Here is a 22,577-nt window from a genome sequence, read left to right on the forward strand (position 1 = left end):
ACTACAACAGCTACGGATGCTACGAACGGTGGCGTGGTTCCACCAAGTAACCCCCTCCTGTTTCTGATCTTACTACTGGTTCTGTTATACAGCCAAATAGTAATGAGTCGATCCCAATTCCTCCAGCTACGGAAGTTAATACTGATCCAATTGAAGTTACTTTGTCTCATAATAATGATAATAATTCAGTTCCTGGGAATAGCAATGGTGTGGTTGAGAATACTCCACCATGTAATAATGGTTCTCTTTCAAATCTGAATCTTTCAGAGAATGATGTTCATGATATTACTCATCGGAATGATAACAGTGGTGGAAATGATAATGATAGTCAAGCAATTTCCTTTTGAAGAGGTTCTCACGAAATCTCAGAAGAAACGTGCTAGAGAAAAAGCTAAAAGAGCTGCTATGGTAGATTCACAAAATGTACCTTGGAACATGCGTCCAAGAACTGGTAAAAATTTATGGTAGTTTTTGTATTTATTGCAGAGCCTTGGGTAGTTTTTGATTCTATCCCTAATAATTTCTGGTCTAGTTTGGACTTAAAGTTAGTTGTAACCAATGATAGAGGCAATCAACTTTCAAATTTATGGTGTCTCTGTGCCAGAAACATTAATGTCACAGTTGTTTCTAACTCCATGCAATTGATTGCTTGTGAAGCCACTATGGGAGACATAAGTTATTTTGTTGCTGGTATCTATGCTTCAACTTCTTATCTCACTCGTAGAGATTTGTGGATTGAGTTGTCAAATTTAATGGACAATCTTCAAGGTTCTTGGTGTCTCATTGGAGACTTCAGTGCAGTGCTGGGTGCCCATGAAAAATCGAGTGGTCCACCTCCTATTAAAGCTTCTTGTGATGATTTTTTGGCTTTCGCAGATACCAATGATCTTCACCATTTGGATACTAGAGGTGCTCCCTTTACTTGGACTAACGGTCATAAGGGTAAACAGCTTCGGCTAGACAGTGTGATGTGCAATGAACAATGGCTTCTTTCTTGGGATTCTTCTGTTTGTAGTACCCTTGCTCGTGTTAAATCCGATCATCATCCTTTACTTTTTAAGGCTCATAAGGGAGACAATTCTTTTGCTTCTTCTTTCAAGTTCCAGAGCGTTTGGTTAAATCATCTTGGTCTACGGGATATTATTTTTAATGCCTAGCAACAACAGTTTTTTGGTTGTCCCATGTATGTGCTCATTCAAAAGTTGAAGTTTTTAAAACGGTACTCAAAACTTGGAACAAAGATATTTTTGGTGATATTCAGTTAAGTGTTAATAATGCGACTCATATTCTTGAGGTGATTCAACAGAGAATTGCAGATGAGGGTTACTCTGATGAGTTGCATATTGAAGAACTTGATCCTTCAAGCAAGCTTATTGATGCTCTCAAAATTCAGAAAGATTTTTGGAGAGATAAGTCTAGGCTTCATTGGGTTAAAGATGGAGATGCTTGCACCAGATTCTTCCACACTTATGCGAAGATTAGAGCTGCCACTAATAAACTCACTCATCTGAAGGCTGATGGTAATCTTTTAGTTTCTCATGTTGATGTTTCAAATCATGTAGCGTCCTACTTTCAAGATATGTATGCTGGTGACTCTGTGAATCCTTCTACAGACTTCATCTCTAGAAATATTCAAAGTTCAGTAACCCAAGATGAGAACAACTCTATTACTTCCATGCCTAATGCGTCAGAAATAAAAGCTGCTGTGGACGATATGAATGCTAATGGGGCTCCTGGCCCTGATGGATTTAGTGGTGTGTTTTTCACATCCTTCTGGGATATAGTTGGTGCTGATGTGATTAATTATGTACAATCTTTCTTTTTAAATGGCTGGCATATTCCTAATGCCAATCCTAGTCACGTTACAATTATCCACAAGGAGCCTGGTGCTGACACCATTGAGAAGTTTCGTCCTATTGCGTTGGGAAATTTCCACTTCAAAATCATTGGCAAAATCCTAGCTAATCGTCTTAGCCCTATTGCCTTTAGAATCATATCTCCAGCAAAGAAACTTTCTTAAAGATAGAAGTATTTTTGATTGCAATGGAATAACCTCAGAAGCTATTAATTTGTTGGACTATAGATCTTTTGGTGGTAATCTTGCTATGAAATTTGATATTCGCAAGGCTTTTGATACGATCAACTGGGAGTTTATTCTTCAATCCCTGGTGCAATATGGTTTCTGTAAGAACTTTGTTGATTGGATTCGCACTATTCTTCATTCTGCTAGATTATCTATTGTAGTCAATGGTAAAGCCATGCGATACTTTGGATGCACTAGAGGTGTTCGTCAAGGAGATCCATTATCTCCCATCTTTTTTTGTTTGGCAGAAGATGTTTTAAGCTGCGCGATCTCTAATGCTTTTAGTCAAGGTTTGGATCATCACATTGCCTCTCCTAGAGGTACAATTGCTCCTTCTCATGTTCTCTATGCAGACGATATAATGGTTTTTGGTAGAGGTACAAAGCGAGATGTTCAGGCTATTATGATTATTCTTGAAGAATATGGTCATAATTCTGGTCAGTATATCAGCGCGGCTAAGTGCACAATTTTTTCTAGCAAGCACATTACAGCCAGGGCTTCCATTATTGCTGCATCTTACGATATTCTGATGGGCACCCTTCCTTTTCGTTATCTTGGAGTCCCTATTTTCCAAGGAAAGCCAAAGAAATCTCATCTTAATAGGGTTATGGATAGAATCAAGCTAAAATTTGCGGCATGGAAAGGTAAGTCTTTATCCATGATGGGGAGAGTTGAACTTGTTAAAACTGTCATAGCTAGCTCTGCTCTATACAGCTTTCATGTTTATAAGTGGCCTAGTTCTTGCATTAAAATCCTGGAGCAGTGGATTCGTAACTTTGTGTGGACTGGAGATATAAACTCTACTCATCATAACGTCGTAGCTTGGGATACAGTTTGTCTTCCTGAGTTTGAAGGTGGTTTGGGCATTAAATCTATGAAGAGTCTTAATAATGCAGCTCTTATGAAGATGACTTGGAAGGTAATGACTGGGGACTCTGAATTTGATAATTTTATTCGTACTTGTTTCAAAGGCTCTTCCTACAAGAAATCTTCAGTGTGGCATAGTTTTAAGGAACAGTGGCATATCATTCAAGAAAATATCATCTGGCTGGTCGCTGATGGTAGTAACATAGACTTTTGGAATGATGTTTGGTGCATCAATATGGGTTCCTCCATCGCAGATTTCTTAGACCTGGATAATTCGAACTTACACAACACAGTTGCAGATTTTATTGAAGAAGGAAAGTGGTGCTTCCCTACTTATATTCCAGAGCTTGAGGGTCACGTGCAACAGAGGATAAGAGAGACCCCTTATGCTTCTCATAAAGCTGACTAACAAGTTTGGACTGTGAGCAAGATAGGTAGTATTACAATAAAAGAGGCTTATGATTATCACAGACCTAGATCCTCTGAAACTTCTGACTTCAAGGATTTATGGACTGTAAAAATACCTCCTAGGCATGCTTGCATTGCTTGGAAGTTGTTTCATAACAGAATTGCGACTGATTACAATGTTAAGGTTCAAGGGACAGATGCAGCTAACTGCTGTAATTTATGTCCTACGCCTAACTGCAATGAAACTCAAAACCAACTATTTTTCAGCTGTATGTTCGCTAAATATATTTGGAGTTGGATTATGCAGGTTTTTAATCACCGTCTGAATTGTGACTCCATTAACTCGTTGTTTGCCTCCGTTAGAACGTTTAGAGGTTGTTCTCAAACCAAGAACCTTCTCTGGATTGTTGTGATCAACTGCATATGGCTCATATGGTTGTGTCGTAACAAGCTCCCGTTTGAGAACTGTATTATTCCTCATAACCTTGCAGTGATTCGTTTGGAATGCCTAATTGTTGAATCTGGGAAATATAACGGAGGTTTCTCTTTCAATACGCATGCAGATAAGCATATTCTGGATTTTTTGAGCATTCGAAGGTTAGCTCCTAAGTTTCCAAAAGCCATCTCGGTTAAGTGGCTTCCTCCTTCTGGCTGGATAAAGCTAATATGGATGGCTGTTCTCTTGGTAATCAGGGTCCTTTTGGCTATGGCGTGGTGTTTCGCGACTTCCGTAGTATGGTCAGAGGTGTCTAGCTCAGCAGTTGGGTATCACTAATTCCATTATCGCTGAACTTTGGGGTGCTATCTATGCTATTATATTACCCCAATCTAAAAGAGTCCAACGTCTTTGGCTAGAGTATGACTCTACCTCTGTCTTGCACGCCGTTTCCAACCCTGAGCTGGTTCATTGGTCGCTCTACACTCAATGGAATAATTGCTTGAAGTTTACCTCTTCCATCCACTTCGTGTGCAGTCACATGTATCGTGAAGGTAACTCAGTTGCGGATTTGCTGGAGAAGCATGGTGCTCAGGTGGAATCTTGTTGGTGGAATGATCCCCCTGTTTTCGTTAGACGGGCACTTCATGTAGATAGATCTATTTTGCAGTTGTATCGCTTTAGAAACATGTAATTTATTTTTACTTTTTGTGCTTTTTTCTTCTTCTCTTCTTGTTGGAGGTAAGGTCTAGCCCCCCTTTATTCTTTTTTTCCTATGCCTTTGCCATGGGTAGTTTTCCTTAAAAAAAAAAAGGATTGTTTTGGGATTCAATTTATGTAATTATGATTCTTAGAATCGATAATATGGATTTGATGTTTCAATTAGGTTGTAATTCTATCAGCTAAGCAGAGTTAGTATTTGGGACGTCACAAGAACCAATACAAGTTTTGGTCCCGACTTTGTGACTCTTGTGGTAGAGTCTGAACCCCAAACCTATAAGGAAGCTATGACTTCTACAAAAGCCCCCTTATAGGAAGAAGCTTCGATAAATGAGTGGGATTCCATTCAGCAAAACGGAACTTGGGAAATTGTAAACTTACCTCCTGCTAGTAAATCCATAGGTTACAAATGGGTCTTCAAAAGGAAGCTTAGGACAGATGGAACTGTAGAGAAATTCAAAGATAGGGTGGTAGCTAAAGGATATAGATAAAAGGAATGATTAGATTTCTTCGATACTTATTCACCTGTCACTAGAATCACTTTTATTAGGATGTTGATTAGTATCGCTTCTATCAATGAGCTACCTATATATCAGATGGATGTTAAAAATGCATTCTTATATGGTGAATTCAATGAAGAAATTTATATGGACCAGCCTGCAAGTTTTGTTGTAAAAGGTTGTGAAAACAAAGTATGCAAATTGAATATATCTCAGTATGGTTTGAAACAATCACCTAAACAGTGGCATGATTATTTTTTTTACATGTAATGATATCTAATGGATTTAAGGTTAATGAATCTGATAAATGTGTTTACATTAAATCTGTGGATGATGCTTATGTTATTGTGTGCCTGTATGTTAATGATATGATCATATTAGGTACTAACATTGATATTACTAATACCACTAAAAACATGCTTAATAAAAACTGTGACATGAAAGACTTAGGCCCTGCTGATGTAATCTTAGGGATGAAAATTAAAAAGATGTATGATGGATATAGTCTTAGTCAATCTCATTATGTTGAAACTGTACTTAAGAGATTTAATCATGAAAATGTTAAACCTATCTCTACTCCTTATGATCCCAATTGTAACTTGAAAAAGAACAAGGGTGAGGGAATTTCTCAACTTGAGTATTCCCGCGTTATTGGCAGTCTTATGTATTTGATGAACTGCATTAGACTTGATATTGCTTATGTTGTGAGTATATTGAGATGGTACACTTGCAACCCAAGGCAAGATTATTGGAATGCTCCCAACAGAGTTGTACGCTACTTGAGAGGCACTTCAAACTTTTTCTTAAGTTTTGGGAAGTATCCCGCTATGCTGGAAGGGTATTGTGATGCTAACTGGATATTAGACTCAGATGAGTCCAAATCCACTAGTGGGTACATCTTCACACTTGGAGGTGTGTTTCTGTCATGTAAGTCTTCCAAACAGACATGTATAGCTCGATCCACTATGGAATCTGAGTTTATAGTCGTGGAGAAAGCTGGAGAGGAAGATGAATGGATACAAGCTTTCTTGGAAGGGATTTAACTCTGGCCCAACCCCGTGTCTTCGATCGCAAGTTACCGTGATAGTCAAGTTGTTATTCGATCTGCAAGGAAAAGTGTATACAACAGAATGTCTATAATATATGAAGAAGGAAAAAGATAGTGAAACAACTACTCTCTACTGGTATTATGTCTCTTGACTTTGTAAGACCAAAAGATAATATTGCAGATCCTTTGACGAAAGGTTTATCTAGAGAAGTAGTTAAATCCATATCGAGAGGGATGGGACTTAAACTCATTGAATAAATCACCATCAAGGATACTATACATTGTGAATTGAAACTTCAAGATCAAGGTTCAATGAGACAACTAATTTATCGTGATATCGAGACAAGCACTATTTTGGTCCCTCCTTATGGTACAATTATGTGATAGTGCAACCCACATGAGAGGATGATTTGTTGAGATCCTAATGGGTTCCATAGATTTGTTTAAAGAGGGGTGTGGCGGAACACTCATGATGGACCCACCTATTTGGATGTTGGAAGTGGGATCGCTTCATATGAGAATTTCTGATTCTTTAGAGACATACATCAAACCAGGAATTAGCCCACGTCCAAAATGGGCACAACCGCAAGAGCTTGGCAGCTTTCGTTTGAGACATCAAGTGTAGTTGTTAATTCTGAATTGCACTCACTGTTGGAAGTTCAAGACATTGTGTTCACCGTTACAACAAGCAGTTCCGGTAACTTCACACTAAGTTAAGGTTTAATCTTTGGGACACCTTAGCCTAATTTTGATGTCTTCTGTTTCCTCCTGTTTTTTTGATATATTTTATCATTCATGTGGGGGATTATTAAAAAAAAAAACAATTTTTGTTATTAAACTAAAATACATTAACCATGATTTGATCCCTAGACCTACTGCTCACTATATGTTTTTTTCATGTGAATAGATAAAACATTAGTCCCGTATAGACTAAAACTATAAGAGTTGTTAGACTCAAATACCATGGGTTTTGGATAAAGGGATGTCCCTTTGGGTCTACACACTTGTGTGTGAGGGATAAGACCTAAACTAGGGTAAGGTTACCTTTCCCGTGCATGCGGGGCTTCGCACCGAAGCACGCACGCTGCCGCCGTCCGTCCGGTCTGTTGGGGCTCGGGTGTGGATGTGGGTTCGTTAAATCCTATCTTTTTGCTGAAAGTTTTGGTACGTGTTTTCCATAGAAGAATCTTTTCATCTCTTTTGATGTATGACTTTCTGACATGACCGTTCTGTTGTCCGACAAAAGTTTTGAGTCTTTCCTTGTCAATGTTTTCTTTCAGCTTTGCCAGTGCGCATGATAATCTACCCACTCTTTGTCCGGATCTTCTTGTATTCTGTAAGATTTGTCATTGCGCGTGAGAATCTACTCAGTCTTTGTCTGGCTCTTCTTGTTTATAACGTTTTAAAAATTATAAAAGAAAGCTTCAGCTTATTTTGAAAGTACAGAAACAAAAATGACTTCTACTTTTCCTCTTTTTTTTTCTTTGTTTTTCTGTGACGGTTTTTGTTTCACTGTAACTATTTGAGTTTACTATTATCTTACTTCTAAGGTCTTAGGGTATTTTCTTTGTGTGCTACATTGAAAAATACTAACAATAGTTGTATCCTGGAGGCAACTCGTCAGTGGCTATAGCATCTCTCTGTTTAGAGGAGTAGCAGGCGATATTGTCTTTAGGTCAATGTATCTCATACGTGCCTTTATTATTTCCTGCTACACTTATCGTTGTAGCATCCGAAACATCCATCCAGAGTCGGTTTGAGCTAAGTATTATTTCTCAGTTTATTACGATTGTTGTTACTAGAACCAACATAAAGTAGTTTCAGACTGCAATAGTCGTAGAAGGTCGTTTTCTTCATCACCAACTTCCGCTAGAGATTCTATTCGAGCTATTCGTCTCAAAAAGGTATTTAAAATTATTTCTCTAGAATGAAACGGTAACTTGGGAGTTCTCTTGAATGTGTGAATTATACTTAGGTAGAAGAATTAAGACAAAAGGTCATGAACATTATGCTTATGGATGGGACAGGACTCATACTGCTAGTCAACTTCAAGAAATTTATAAGAATTTAGGTAATGGTGAAGAGTCGAGTCAACTTCAAGAAATTTATAAGAATTTAGGTAATGGTGAAGAGTCGAGTAAAGAGGTTGATTTGGTTTCAATAGCTGGACGAATTATTGCTTGTAAAGCTTTTGGAAAGCTTGCTTTTTTACCACTAAGAGATGATTCTGGGACAATCCAGGTATGATTCTGGGGCTTCCTCTCTATAGGCGAGTTTGGTATTGTTGTGAGGTTTAGAAAAGTGCTTTTCTGTTGTGTTGCGTTGTGCGTTGTTGTGTGATGTGCTGTGAAAATAAAGCGGCATAACGTTTGGCAAACTATAATTTAAAAAACGCTGTTAAATTAACAAACTATAAATTCTGTTTGGTAAATTGATATTTTAAAGTGATGGTGATGTTTCCAATGACGAAAATAGACATCTTTTAATAATTAATTTTAAATATATTGTAACTATAATAAATTATATTTTTATTCTAATGTATTTAATAAAATAAAATAAATATTTATTTTATTATTTTATTTTATTTTTAATTTGAATTTAATAAGGAAAATTTGTTTTATTTCTTATAATTATTTTTATCTTCTAGTAAAGAATTCTATGATTATGGTTTGCTTTAAAAGATATTTTTATTGTGATTCTTATTTATTATTTCAAAAGAAAATATGAAAAATAGAGGAACAAGATAGAAGTTAGAAACATAATGATAAGTGTACAATATTTCAGGGTAAAATTTGTTTTTACAAAAAAATAACAAGGTTGAAATAGAGAATCAACTAAGTCAAATTATATGGACCCACAACTTCTCTTTTTCCAGCTTTTAAAAGCTAGTGCTGAGTAGCTTTTAAAAGCAGACCTAAAATGGATGTGTTTCTCTCCAAAAGCACTTCGAAAAAGATTAACCAAACACATTTTTTACAAAAAGTTTGTTACAAAGTGCTTTTGATAGAAAAAAACAAGCAATCCCAAACAGGGTTTATATATGTTGAAACTAGTACTCGTTTGTGCGCATTTTGCTTGTTAAAACATTCCTAGTACTCGTTAGTGCCCTTATATTGATTCTGTACACATTCCTAGTTATATCTTTATTGCGAGAAGGAAAAGCTTCTGCAAGATCAGTTTGATGAGTTAAAGACAGTTGTGGATATCGGGGAAATTGAAAAGACGAGGGTACCCAAATATACCTCAATCTAAAAAATTTCCACCTATAAGTCCTTTCTCCGAAAGTGATTGTCTATGGACCTAGTCGAGACAATACAACTAATCGTTTAACACTTCGTGTGATCGTCTATAGATACGAGATCGAGACAATACGACAACAAGATAACTTGTGTGATTGACTATGGATACAACATCGAGACAATACAACAACGAAGTATGTTTACTTGATAATAGGTTCATACTTAACCAAACACAATAGGATTGATATCACGTAAATAGGAATTAATGTTTGTGTAATTTACTTTAAATTATAACAACAACAATTATAATTGCGGAAAATAAAAGTACATGACACATCAATATTTTGTTAACGAGGAAACCACAAATGCAGAAAAACCCCGAGACCTTGTCCAGAATTGAATACTCTGAGGATTAAGCCGTTATACAAAATCTAAACCAATTTCGTATAGTTGAGACGAAGCAACTAAACCTATAGTTCACCTAGTTCCGTATGTATTCATGCGCCTCCAACTTGCAATAAGTCACGCACTTGGAACAATTCCTTTGGTTCGTATTCCAAACAGTAAAGGAACAACAAATCTGTTGGATAACAACTATTTTCAAACGTGATATGAGTTTGACAAAAGGCTCTCCGGTTTATCCCAATAAACTCCTTTGTCATGTCCTTAGATCTATCTTTTCAACGACTACCAAAGTAATTGTTAAGACTATGCAATCAATACTTTTAATCACAAAGAAATGTATTGATGCCGATCTACTCAACTAATCAATCCAATCTATCATAAAGATAGACCGATTATAGTTGGATCCCTTTCCAGCCGAAACAAGTTTTGTGCACACTAAAGATTATGAACCCAAATATCTTCTTGTCTTCAAATCTTCTTTGATCTTCAATAAACACCTGCACACAATCAACTTGAATCTCTTGTGACGAATCACACACATAACGGAGTCCGTAAACGATGGATTATTACAAGACGTCTTTAGATCTACAAACAGTTTTAAAGATCCCCGTCGAAACTTCGATCTAGTTTGAGTGAATCTTATATCAGAAGAGAAGATTCTCAAGCATAAACAAACTAGGTGCAATCAAAGTTCAACAACTGTTACTCAATCAAATCAATCGAAAACTAATAATAAACTGCAATTATATAGTTTCCCACCAATGGTACTCATAGAGCTTCCCAATCCCAAAAAAGTCTTTAAAACAAGCGGTCGTAACAGATTTCGCCTAATTAGGGTACTTTTCTCTCCGAATAGACGGATCCACCAGTAACAACACAACTAGGTAGTTTTGCTGGATCTGAGGATTAGTTTGCTTGAAATGCAAACTTCAGTATTTATAGACAAGGAAGTTTGGACACCAAGGAATTTCCAAAACCGAATATTCTCAAAGATATGCAATAAGGGCAAAAACGGTTTTCATAATTCCTGAAAATGCTTTGTCCAAACATTGACCGAAATCTCAGCATAAAATCTCCAACTAGTAAATGAACATTACTAATTTATATTTTCTAAAGATATGCATTTTAATTGTTGGAAATTAAAAGCATATAAAAACTAAAAACCTTAATTAAAAGATTCTCAATTTATTTCGATCCAGGATTCTCCTTTAGCTATTAAGGAATATCTTTGAATAATAAAAGATAAGAGTTATTGCACATGTTCAATGTATGTCGACGTCTTTACTTAGTAAATCCTTTTTCATATTTACAATCTTGGAACCGATTTGCCACACTTCCAAACAAGTTTAGAATTGGTTCATATGACTTCCAAGAACTATGTGATTGATTATCCTATCAAATCACCATTAATGGGTTTCACGGTTCTACCTCAACATAAAGTTTCGGTTCTACCTCCAAGTGGGTACTAGGATCGGTTACCATAAAATGGCTAACTAAGCACTAGGATCGGTTACCACTTCTATGGTAAAACTTGTGATCGGTTGACCAAGTTATAGGATCAGTTACACCAACTTACTAAAACTTGTTAAACCTCTTACAAGGATCGATTACACTCTCTCTTGTGATCGGTCACACCTCTTACTAGGATCGGTTATCCAATGGCTAGTATTTAGTCACACCAATTTTAAGATATCAATCTTACCATCTCAGGTGATTACTTAAGATCGTTTTCACTAATAAAAGTCATACCAATACAAAAGTAAGGCCTTGTGAATAGTTTTACCAAGATATATAAACAAGTTACGAGCGGTTATACTAAACACACATATTGGTAATTCAAAATATTTGCAATGAATAACAATACCAAAAAGCCTAGTGATTTCCCTTTCGATTCACAAAACAAGTTTATGAATTTACTTTCTTTAAACGAATGTAAAACATTGTTTCTTATGACGAAATCTTCACCCATACCGATACATAATCACAATAACATTCATTCGATTATGTCGTTGTCTTATATACGAAGTTCAAAAGATATACATTATACTTCTTATTGTAAATCCTTAATACAATGTCTAACTAGAGTATAATATTCACAGCTTCGCAGTTATGTTTTCAATATGCACGACTTGAAAGTTACTAGGGAATGATACAGTTCAAGTCAAATATTACTAACCTCAAGTGGAAGGATGATGTCGTCGTTGTAGCTCTTTACTTTTTCACATTCTTCAAGTCTTCACGTAATACTTGTAATGTCTCATATCTTAATACTTTCAAGCTAACCTATATGAAGTTGACTCTAGTAAATAATCAAGCGACTCTTTAAATGAGTTTTGGTTAATTAAAATATGACAACCAATCTTTACATACCAACGCTTGGTGGGTTCAACCGAGCTATGCTCTAATAATCTCCCCCTTTGTCAATTTTAGTGACAAGAATCTTGCATCATATGGATAAACAAATTACAAGAATTCATTACACATACGCTTGATTCCAAGTTTCAACAGCATAATAACCTGTATACATTCAATCCTTTAAATGTCGCTGTTGACATTGTTAGAGCATAGCTCGGTTGAACCCACCAAGCGTTGGTATGTCAAGTTTGTTTGTCATATTTTAGTGAATCAAAACTCATTTAAGAGTCGCTTGATTATGTACTAGATTCAACTTCGTATAGGTTAGCTTGAAAGTATTAGGATATGAGACATTACTAGTATTGCGAAGACTTGAAGAAGTGAAGAAGTAAGAAGCTACAATGACAACATCATCCTTCCACTTGAGGTTAGTGATATTTGACTTGAACTGTTTCATTCCCTAACGTATCTTTCAAGTCGTGCATATTGAAAACGAAACTGCGAAGCATGAACACTCTAGATAGACATTGTATTAAGAAATACAATATGAAGTTTATTGCTTAACCATTATACTTTGTAGATAAGACATCGACATAATCGTTTAAATGCTATTGTGATGATGTATGGGTATGAGGTGAAGATTTCATCCTAGGAAACAATGTTTTACATGTGTTTTAAGGAAGTAAGTCCATAAACTTGTTTATGAATCGAAAAGGAAATCGCCAGGCGTTATTGGGATTGTTATTCATTGCATATTTTGTGAACATCCAATATGTGTGATTTAGTATAACCTCTCACGACTTGTTTGTGTTCTTGGTAAAACTATTCACAAAGGCCTGACTTATGTATTGATATGACTTTTATTAGTGAAACCGATCTTAAGTAATCACCTGAGATGGTATGATCGAGTTTGTGATTTGTTTGACCGAATTTGGGTAAAGGGGAACCGATCCTATGAAGAGGTGCAACACATCACAAAGGGGAACCGATCCTTGTATAAGGTGCATCAAGTTTGTAGAAGAAAGGGGAACCGATCCCATGGACATGTGCAACACATATAAGTTATATACCATATATATGTGTGGAACCGATCCTAGTACCTAGTCAACCGAATTTTGGAAAGCTAGTGTGACTATGCACAGTAATCACATGGAGGTAGAACCGAAACTTGTTTTGGTAGAACCGTTAAACCCATGGTTTGTGATTGAGTGTTTCTTAATCAATCGCATAGTTCTTGAAAGTCAGATGAACCAATTCTAAACTTTTTTGGATGCGTGGCAAATCGATTTCAAGGTTATAAGTATGAAAGAGGACTTACAAAGTAAGGATGTCGGCATACTTTGAACACGAGCAGTAATGTTTATCTTTTATTTTTCAAAGTTATTCCTTAATAGCTACAAGAAGAAAATCCCAGGATCGAAATATAAATAAGTTAAGAATATTTTGTTTAAGTTTGTTAATTTTATTTTAGGAAAATGAGAATTAGTAATGTGCATTTACTAGTTGAGATTTTCCAAAGAGATTTTTGATTATTTTGGACAGAGCATTTCCAGGAATTATGGAAACCGAATTTGGAATATATTGAATATCTTTGAGAATATTTTCTGTTTTGGAAATTCCTTGGTGTCCAAACTTCCTTGTCTATAAATACTTGAAGTTTGCATTTCTAGCAAACTAATCCTCCGTGACAGCAAACTTCCTCGGCTGTATTATTACTGGTGAAGCCGCCTATTCGGAGAGGAGCGTAACCTAATTAGGCGAAATCTCTTACACTGCTCAGTTTAAAGTCTTCTTTGGGATTTATAAGCTCTACGAGTAGCGTTGGTGGGAAACTAGATAATTACGGTTTATCTTGTGTTTTCGATTGATTTGATTGACTAACGGTAGTTGAAATTTGATTGCACCTAGTTTGTTTATGCTTGAGAATCTTCTCTTCTGATATAAAATTCACTCAAACCAGATCGAAGTTTCGACAAGGATCTTTAGATTGTTGTTAGTTCTAAAGACGATCTTGTGATAATCCATTGTTAACATACTCCGTTCTGTGCGTGATTGATCACAAGAGATTCAAGTTGTTGTGTGCAGGTGTTTATTAAAGATCTTAGAAGATCTGAAGACAAAGAAGATATTGAAGATTTCTGATTTGGGGTTCATAATATTTGGTGTGCACAATACTTGTTTCGGTATAAGAGGATCCAACTATAATCAGTTTATCCTTGTGTTAGATTGGGTTGATTAGTTGTGTAGATCGGCGTCAATATAATTCTTTGTGATTAAAAGCATTGATTGCAAAATCTTAACAATTACTTCGTTAGTTGAGAATAAGATAGATCTAAGAACTTGACGAAGGAGTTTATTGAGATAAACAAAAGAGCCTTTGTCGAACTCACATCACTTGGTTGAAGAGAGTTGATACTAAACATATTTTTTGTTCCTTTACTGTTTGGAATACGAACCAAAGGAATTTTTCCAAGTACGTGACTTATTTATAAGTTGGAGGCGTGGGAATACAGACGAAACTAGGTGAACCATAGGTTTAGTTGCTTGGTCTCAACTATACGAAGTTAGGTTTAATTTTGTGTAGCGGCTTAATCCTGAGAGTATTTAATTCTGGACAAGGTCCCGGGGTTTTTCTGCATTTGCGGTTTCCTCGTTAACAAAATCTTGTTGGGTCATTTACTTTGTATTTACGCATTATAATTGTTTTATTATAATTAAAGTAAATTACACAAATGTTAATTCCTATTTACTTGATAAGCAATCCTATTGTGTTTGGTTAAGTCCGAACCTATTTATCAAGTAAACATACTTCGTTGTTGTATTGTCTCGATATCGTATCCATAGACGATCACATGAAGTGTGAACCGATTAGTTGTGTTATATCGACTCAGTCCATAGGCAATCATTTTCGGAGAAAGGAATTATAGGTATGAAAAGTTTTAGCTTGAGGTATATTTGGATACCCTCGCCTTTTCAATTGGTATCAGAGCGGGAAAACACGAAAAGATCTAACAATCTTTATTTGGTGCGATCCAACCTATAAGAAATTGAATCCAGTGAATGATTCAGTTAACGTAGAGCAAGAAGGTGATATACCTCAGAGAGGATGTTTGTTTTCAAAACCTGATAAACATCTCAACAGTGTGAATTCTCTGGTGGAAGACATCTAAGGAAATATTAACCATGATGACTTAATACAAAAACAAATACTTGTGACAAATGAGTCAGATTCAGAAGACAATAATGAGATTAAATTTTTCATAAAGCTTGCTGAAAAATATAATCTAAAGGATAATGTATTTTATCCATCTGCCGAGAAGCTCGTCAGAGAATCATTGATTCATGAAGATGTTGAATCTAAAGGACTTGATGTTGTTCAAGCCAACAAGGGTATATTAGTTAAAACAAGGATATGTGATTCTAATCTCCAGAATCTCTTAACTAATATACTACATCGTGTTTCTAATAGCCTAACCACCTAAAAGAATCAAGATAGATGTGTCTTAAGGGATAATCCTTTCACTAGTATCCGGTCAACATCATCCAATGATGATTATCTCTTAAACATAGAAAAAGATCAACTCATGAATACAAAAACAAATGATTTCAGATCATGCTTCTTTGTCGTTGATCAAGTATCTAAAATAGAATCCAAGAAACAATCTCATCAAATGATGATGTCATATTCCAAGGAATTCCTGGGTCGATATGAGAATTCTGGTTTCGCAACTCAAAAAACTTTAAGTCACGCTTATGATTTTGATCATCAATCTGATCATTTTGATAAGTCAGATCACTCCAACTGTAATACAGTGAAAGAAGTTTAATCTTGGAAGAATCCCATAAGGACGGATATTCAAAAATATCATGATGGATCATGTTCCATAAATTCTAAGCTATCACTAGATCACACCAACAACTGATGTTGGTCTTTGGAATTTCCCTACATGTGCTCAATTCAAATAAAATGGGAAGTTCTTTAAAAGAGCACAAGAACATGAAGATCGTATAATATTATACTCTTGAATATCTAAAGTATTTTTCTGTACTTGGTATATCTTTTCTATTTTTAGAAAAATACTTTCGGTCTTTGGAAAGTCTATGAGAAAAATTGGGAAAAATATTTTAAAAAACTCCTGGGTTATACTGGTTCGGAAAAAAACTCTATGATGTTTCCGAAAGTTTATATTTTCACAAATAAAAGTTATCGTGATTAGGTATTTCAATCTTGGTAACCCAGTCTGGGTTATTATATAAATCCCCTATAGGACCGATCTTCTTCCGTCCACGGTAAAAGATGGGTGAAAATAATATTGACACTGAATCTCAACTTTGAAAACTTGAGACCTTTCCAGATGAGTTCAAATGCTACTTCTCAAACTAACATAAAAAGAATCATATTGATTTTGAGCCTATGCTTATGCTAATGGGAGATTTTGAAGTCGCTCGTGATCTTTTGGAAACTGCAGTGGTGAATGAAAAACTGCTCGAGTCAAACCTCTTGAAGTCGATTTTGGAATTGAATCTTCTGAAACAAAGACTCAATCATCTGAAATAGAAAAGAAGGCTCAAGATTCAAAACACCGAGGAATCTTCGGTAAACAATGAGAGCACCACTAGAAATTAATTTATATGCAGTAATACTTAATCTAAGAATATAGACATCAATTTTTGATTTCTTTCAATGATTATATTAAGTTTATTATGAATAAAATTATTTGATTTATAATTTTTCTTGTGATGGTTTTTGATTTACATAGCCTGTGCTTGAATGCTTTAATATTGCTATGGATGTTTATGGGATTTTGATTTTATTACCTTGATATTCGATCTCATAATGTTGTGAACCCTTATGATTTGGGTGACTTTTTAATTTAGCAGGACTAAGTTCTAGCCCATGTTGGTAGGCTTTATCAAAGGATCATGAGGGATTCTGGTAGAAACAATATGTGAAAAAGTCAGAATATCTTGAATCGGTTTTGGTTTAGCATAAAAGCATATGTGTTTCGAGGGTTTTCAACTTTTGCTTGCAATAGTTAAAAACCGGGTTTCAACCTTTCTCTGGTAAAGGTTGGTTGTTGTTGTTATTCTTTTGTTTTGCATAAGGATGACAACATAAGGATATTTCGATATCAATTCTCCCTGGAAGAAGATGCAAACATATTGGAGAAGCGGATGCGAAATTTGAGGTAACAATATTGTTAGTTAATTGTTTTCCTGTTTAAGAAAAGCCTGATTTTATTTCATATATATTTTGCTTTTGCTTAACTAAATTTCGGTACAATTGATGTTTTATTCCATGATGTGTGTATGGATGTGTGTGATTCAATTGGTTCCGGTTAAGAAAAACTATTGTTATCTTGCTTTATTATGTGGTATCAATTGTTTAGGCTTACAAAATTTCGGTGCAATTGCGGTGCTATAATGTCTATGTTGTTTCAATTGCTTCCGGTTGAGGTGAATAATTATGCAAGTTGATTTATTTGGTTTGTTTGAATTATTTATGGCTTAACGAAAGAAAAAGTTTACGGGATGAGTTGTTTCGTCCAATTCAATTCCGGATAAGAAAAACTAAGTTTATCTTAGTTAGACTTATCAAAGTGGAGGTTTCTGTTATTCAAGTCTAATCGAATGCCTTAACAAGAAATGCTAGTTAACTAACCTAGTACTTGTCTTGTTTAAAATATAAAGGTCTAAGTTATATGGATAATTAGAACCCGATGAGAAAAATAGAGTTATCTTTATTTTGTTCTTATCGAATGAAGCGATTGTATTTGTACAATCGGTTTAGCAAAGGGACTAAGGTGCTTAGTTGTTTTTTGATTTGCTAAACTAAATTTGGAAAATTGCTTCGGGAAATTGTTTCCTTGATAACATATCAAAACAAATTACTTTGTAGTTTCGGTTTTGATATTGGTTATCAAAAATGGTGTGTGGAACCCTCATGCTTAACTCTATAGGTTTGCAAGTCTATTTTGAAATTTGTAAGATTCTTTTCGTGTTGTCCTTTATTTTTTCGTTTCTTTTTCATTTTGTAACAAAAAGGGGGAGAAATATATGGAGTAAACAAGTGATACTGGTATTGATTTTATATTGATTGGTATCACTAAGGAAAAGAACAATTGTTCTTAAACATTTATCTAACGAAAGAGTGAAAGCATAGACTAAGGGGGAGTAGCATATCATATTAATTGGTATAACAAATACGTGTGTATTGATGAAATCTACCTATATCACCTTTCAGAAGAGTATTAGCTTTGTTATTATAATGTCAACAACGACATTTAAGGATTGAATGAATGCAGGTTATTGTGCTGTTGAATTCGGGAATCAAGCGTATGTGTAATGAATTCTTGTAATTTGTGTATCCATATGATTGTAAGAGTTTTGTCACTAAAATTGACAAAGGGGTAGATTGTTAGAGCATAACTTGGTTGAACCCACCAAGCGTTGGTATGTCAAGTTTGGTTTTCATAATTTACTGAATCAAAACTCATTTTAAGAGTCGTTTGATTATGTACTAGAGTCAACTTCGTATAGGTTAGCTTGAAAGTATTAGGATATGAGATATTACATGTATTTCGAAGACTTGAAGAAGTAAAGAAGAAATAAGCTACAACGACAACATCATCCTTCCACTTGAGGTTAGTGATATTTGACTTGAACTGTTTCATTCCCTAACGTATCTTTCAAGTCGTGGATATTGAAAACGAAACTACGAAGCATGAACACTATAGATAGACATAGTATTAAGGAATACAATATGAAGTTTATTGCTTAACCATTAAACTTTGTAGATAAGACACTGACATAATCGCTTAAATGCTATCGTGATTATGTATGGGTATGAGGTGAGGATTTCATCCTAGGAAACGTTGTTTTACATGTGTATTAAGGAAATAAGTTCATAAACTTGTTTACGAATCGAAAAGGAAATCGCCAGGCGTTATTGGGATTGTTATTCACTACATATCTTGTGAACTCCAATATGTGTGATTTAGTATAACCTCCCACGACTTGTTTGTATTCTTGGTAAAACTATTCACAAAGGCCTGACTTGTGTATTGGTATGACTTTTATTAGTGAAACCGATCTTAAATAATCACTTGAGATGGTATGATCGAGTTTGTGATTTGTTTGACCGAATCTGGGTCAAGGGGAACCGATCCTATGAAGAGGTGCAACACATCACAAAGGGGTATCGATCCTTGTATGAGGTGCAGCAAGTTTGTAGCAGAAAGGGGAACCGATCTTATGGACATGTGCAACCCATATAAGTTAGATACCATGTATATGTGGGGAACTGATCCTAGTACCTAGTCAACAGAATTTTGGAAAGCTAGTGTGACTATGCACAATACTCACATGGAGGTAGAACCGAAACTTGTTTTGGTAGAACCGTTAAACCCATAATTTGTGGTTGAGTGTTTATTAATCAATCGCGTAGTTCTTGAAAGTAAGATGAACCAATTACAAACTTGTTTGGATGTGTGGAAAAACGGTTTCAAGGTTGTAAGTATGAAAGAGGACTTACAAAGTAAGGACGTCGGGCTGTCGGCATACTTTGAACACGGGCAGTAATGTTTATATTTTATTGTTCAAAGTTTATCCTTAATAGCTACAGGAAGAAAATCCCAGGATCTAAATATAAATAAGTTAAGAATCTTTTATTTAAGGTTGTTAATTTTATTTTAGGAAAATGAGAATTAGTAATGTGCATTTACTAGTTGAGATTTTCCAAAGAGATTCTCGGTAATTATTTTGGATAGAGCATTTCCAGAAATTATGGAAACCGAATTTGGAATAAATTGAATATATTTGAGAATATTTTCGATTTTGGAAATTCCTTGGTGTCCAAACTTTGTTGTCTATAAATGCTTGAAGTTTGCATTTCTAGCAAAATAATCCTTCGTGACAACAGACTTCCTCGGTTATGTTGTTACTGGTGAAGCCTCCTATTCAGAGATGAGAGTAACCTAATTAGATGAAATCTCTTACGACCGCTCAGTTTAAAGTCTTCTTTGGGATTGAGAAGTTCTATGAGTACCATTGGTGGGAAACTAGATAATTGCGGTTTATCTTGTGTTTTCGATTGATTTGATAGATTACCGGTGGTTGAACTTTGATTGCACCTAGTTTGTTTACGCTTGAGAATCTTCTCTTCTGATATAAGATTCACTCAAACTAGATCTAAGTTTCGACAGGGATCTTTAAACTGTTGTTAGTTCTAAAGACGATCTTGTGATAATCCATTATTAACAGACTCCGTTCTGTGCGTGATTGATCACAAGAGATTCAAGTTGTTGTGTGCAGGTGTTTACTGAAGATCTAAGAAGATTTGAAGACAAAGAATATATTGAAGATTTCTGATTTGGGGTTTATAATCTTTGGTGTGCACAATACTTGTTTCGGTATAAGAGGATCCAACTATAATCAATTTATACTTGTGGTTGATTGGATTAATTTGTTGTGTAGATTGACATCAATACAGTTATTCGTGATTAAAAGTATTGACTGCAAAATCTTAACAATTACTTCGGTAGTTGAGAATAAGATTGATCTAAGAACCTGATGAAGGAGTTTATTGAGATAAACAAAAGAGCCTTTGTCGAACTCACATCACTTGGTTGAAGAGAGTTGATACTAAACAGATTTGTTGTTCCTTTACTGTTTGGAGTACGAACCAAAGGAATTGTTCCAAGTACGTGACTTATTTATAAGTTGGAGGCGTGGGAATACAGACGAAACTAGGTGAACCATAGGTTTAGTTGCTTGGTATCAACTATAAGAAGTTAGGTTTAATTTTGTGTAGCGGATTAATCCTGAGAGTATTCAATTCTGGACAAGGTCCCGGGGTTTTTCTGTATTTCCGTTTATTTCTTTAACAAAATCTTGTTGTGTCATTTACTTTATATTTCCACATTATAATTGTTTTATTGTAATTAAAGTAAATTACACAAACGCTAAATCCTATTTACTTGATAAGTAATCCTATTGTGTTTGGTTAAGTCCGAACCTATTTATCAAGTAAACATACTTCGTTGTTGTATTGTCTCGATCTCGTATCCGTAGAGGATCACACGAAGTGTGAACCGATTAGTTGTATCATCTCGACTCAGTCCATAGACAATCACTTTCGGAGAAAGGACTTATAGGTAGGAAATTTTTTAGCTTGAGGTATATTTGGGTACCCTCTCCTTTTCAGGCATTATAATAGCAAAGTTAATACTCCCTCTAAAAGTAAGATATGTAGATTTTCAATCCGCACGTATTTGTTATTCCCTTTTTAGTTAAGATAACCACAAGTATCAAACCAAAAAAACTGCCCGAAGCAATTTTCCCTAATAGTTTAGCAAACCAAAAATCGACTAAGCACCTTAGTTCCTTTGGTAAACCGATTGCACAAATACAATCGCTTGTTTGATAAGACCAAAATAAAGATCAGAATTAACTCTATTTTTCTCATCAGGTTCTAATTATTCAAATAACAACTTAGAACTTTCACTTTTAAACAAGACAGGTACTAGGTTAGTTAACTAGCATTTCTTGTTAAGGCATTCGATTAGACTTGAATAACCGAAACCTCCACTTTGATAAGTCTAACTAAGATCAGAATTAATTTATTTTCTCTTATCCGGAATCAAAATGGAATAAACAATTCATCCGGAAGACCTTTTATTTTGTTAAGCCATAAACAATTCATACAAACCAAATAAATCAACTTGCATAATTATTTACCTCAATCGGAAGCAATTGAAACAACATAGACATTAAAGCACCGCAATTGCACCGAAATTTTGTTAAGCCTAAACAATTGATACCAAACAATAAAGCAAGATAACAATAGTTTTTCTTATCCGGAAACAATTGAATTACACACACATCCATACATAAACAATAGAATAAAAATCAATTTTACCGAAATTTTGTTAAGCAAAAGCAATAAATATATACAATAAAATAAGGCTTTTCTTAAATAGGAAACGATTAACTAACAAATTCGTTACTTCAAATTCCACATACTCTTCTCCTTTTTCTTCATATCTTTCCGGGGCAGATATCATCATGTTGTCATCCTCTCACAAGAATAAAAGAACAACAACAACCAACCTTTACCAGAGAAAGGTTGAAAACCGGTTTTAACTAATGCAATGCAAAAGTTGAAACCCTGACACACATATGCTTTTATGCTAAACCAAATGATTCAACATATTGTGACTTTTCACATATTGTTTCAATCAGAACCCCTCACGATCCTTTGATAAAGCCTACCAACATGGGCTAGAACTCAATCCTGCTAAATCAAAAAGTCACCCAAACCATAAGGGTTCACACCATATGAGATCGAATATTAAGGTCATGAAAACCAAAATCAAACATCCCATAAACATAAAAAGCAATAAGATAAAGCATTCAAGCACATGGTATGTTATCAAAAACTATCACGAGAGAAATTATAAAAGAATAATTTTATTCATTAAATAAGATAAAATAGACCTTATACAATTATTGAAAG

General features: G+C 35.0%; 1 protein-coding gene and 1 pseudogene across 1 annotated transcript; both read left to right on the forward strand.

The window, feature by feature from the left end:
• The first annotated feature begins 461 nt into the window (after nt 1-461).
• Nucleotides 462-2,020, forward strand: LOC113331050. Its single transcript, XM_026577835.1, has 2 exons — nt 462-1,109; nt 1,262-2,020. Exons 1-2 carry the CDS (start codon nt 462-464, stop codon nt 2,018-2,020), a joined length of 1,407 nt encoding a protein of 468 aa, XP_026433620.1.
• A 1,514-nt stretch (nt 2,021-3,534) lies between these two features.
• The window catches only part of LOC113331051, a 43,333-nt pseudogene continuing 24,290 nt past the window's right edge, over nt 3,535-22,577 (forward strand).

Source organism: Papaver somniferum, unplaced genomic scaffold, assembly GCF_003573695.1.
Source record: "Papaver somniferum cultivar HN1 unplaced genomic scaffold, ASM357369v1 unplaced-scaffold_123, whole genome shotgun sequence".
Classification (NCBI taxonomy): domain Eukaryota; kingdom Viridiplantae; phylum Streptophyta; class Magnoliopsida; order Ranunculales; family Papaveraceae; genus Papaver; species Papaver somniferum.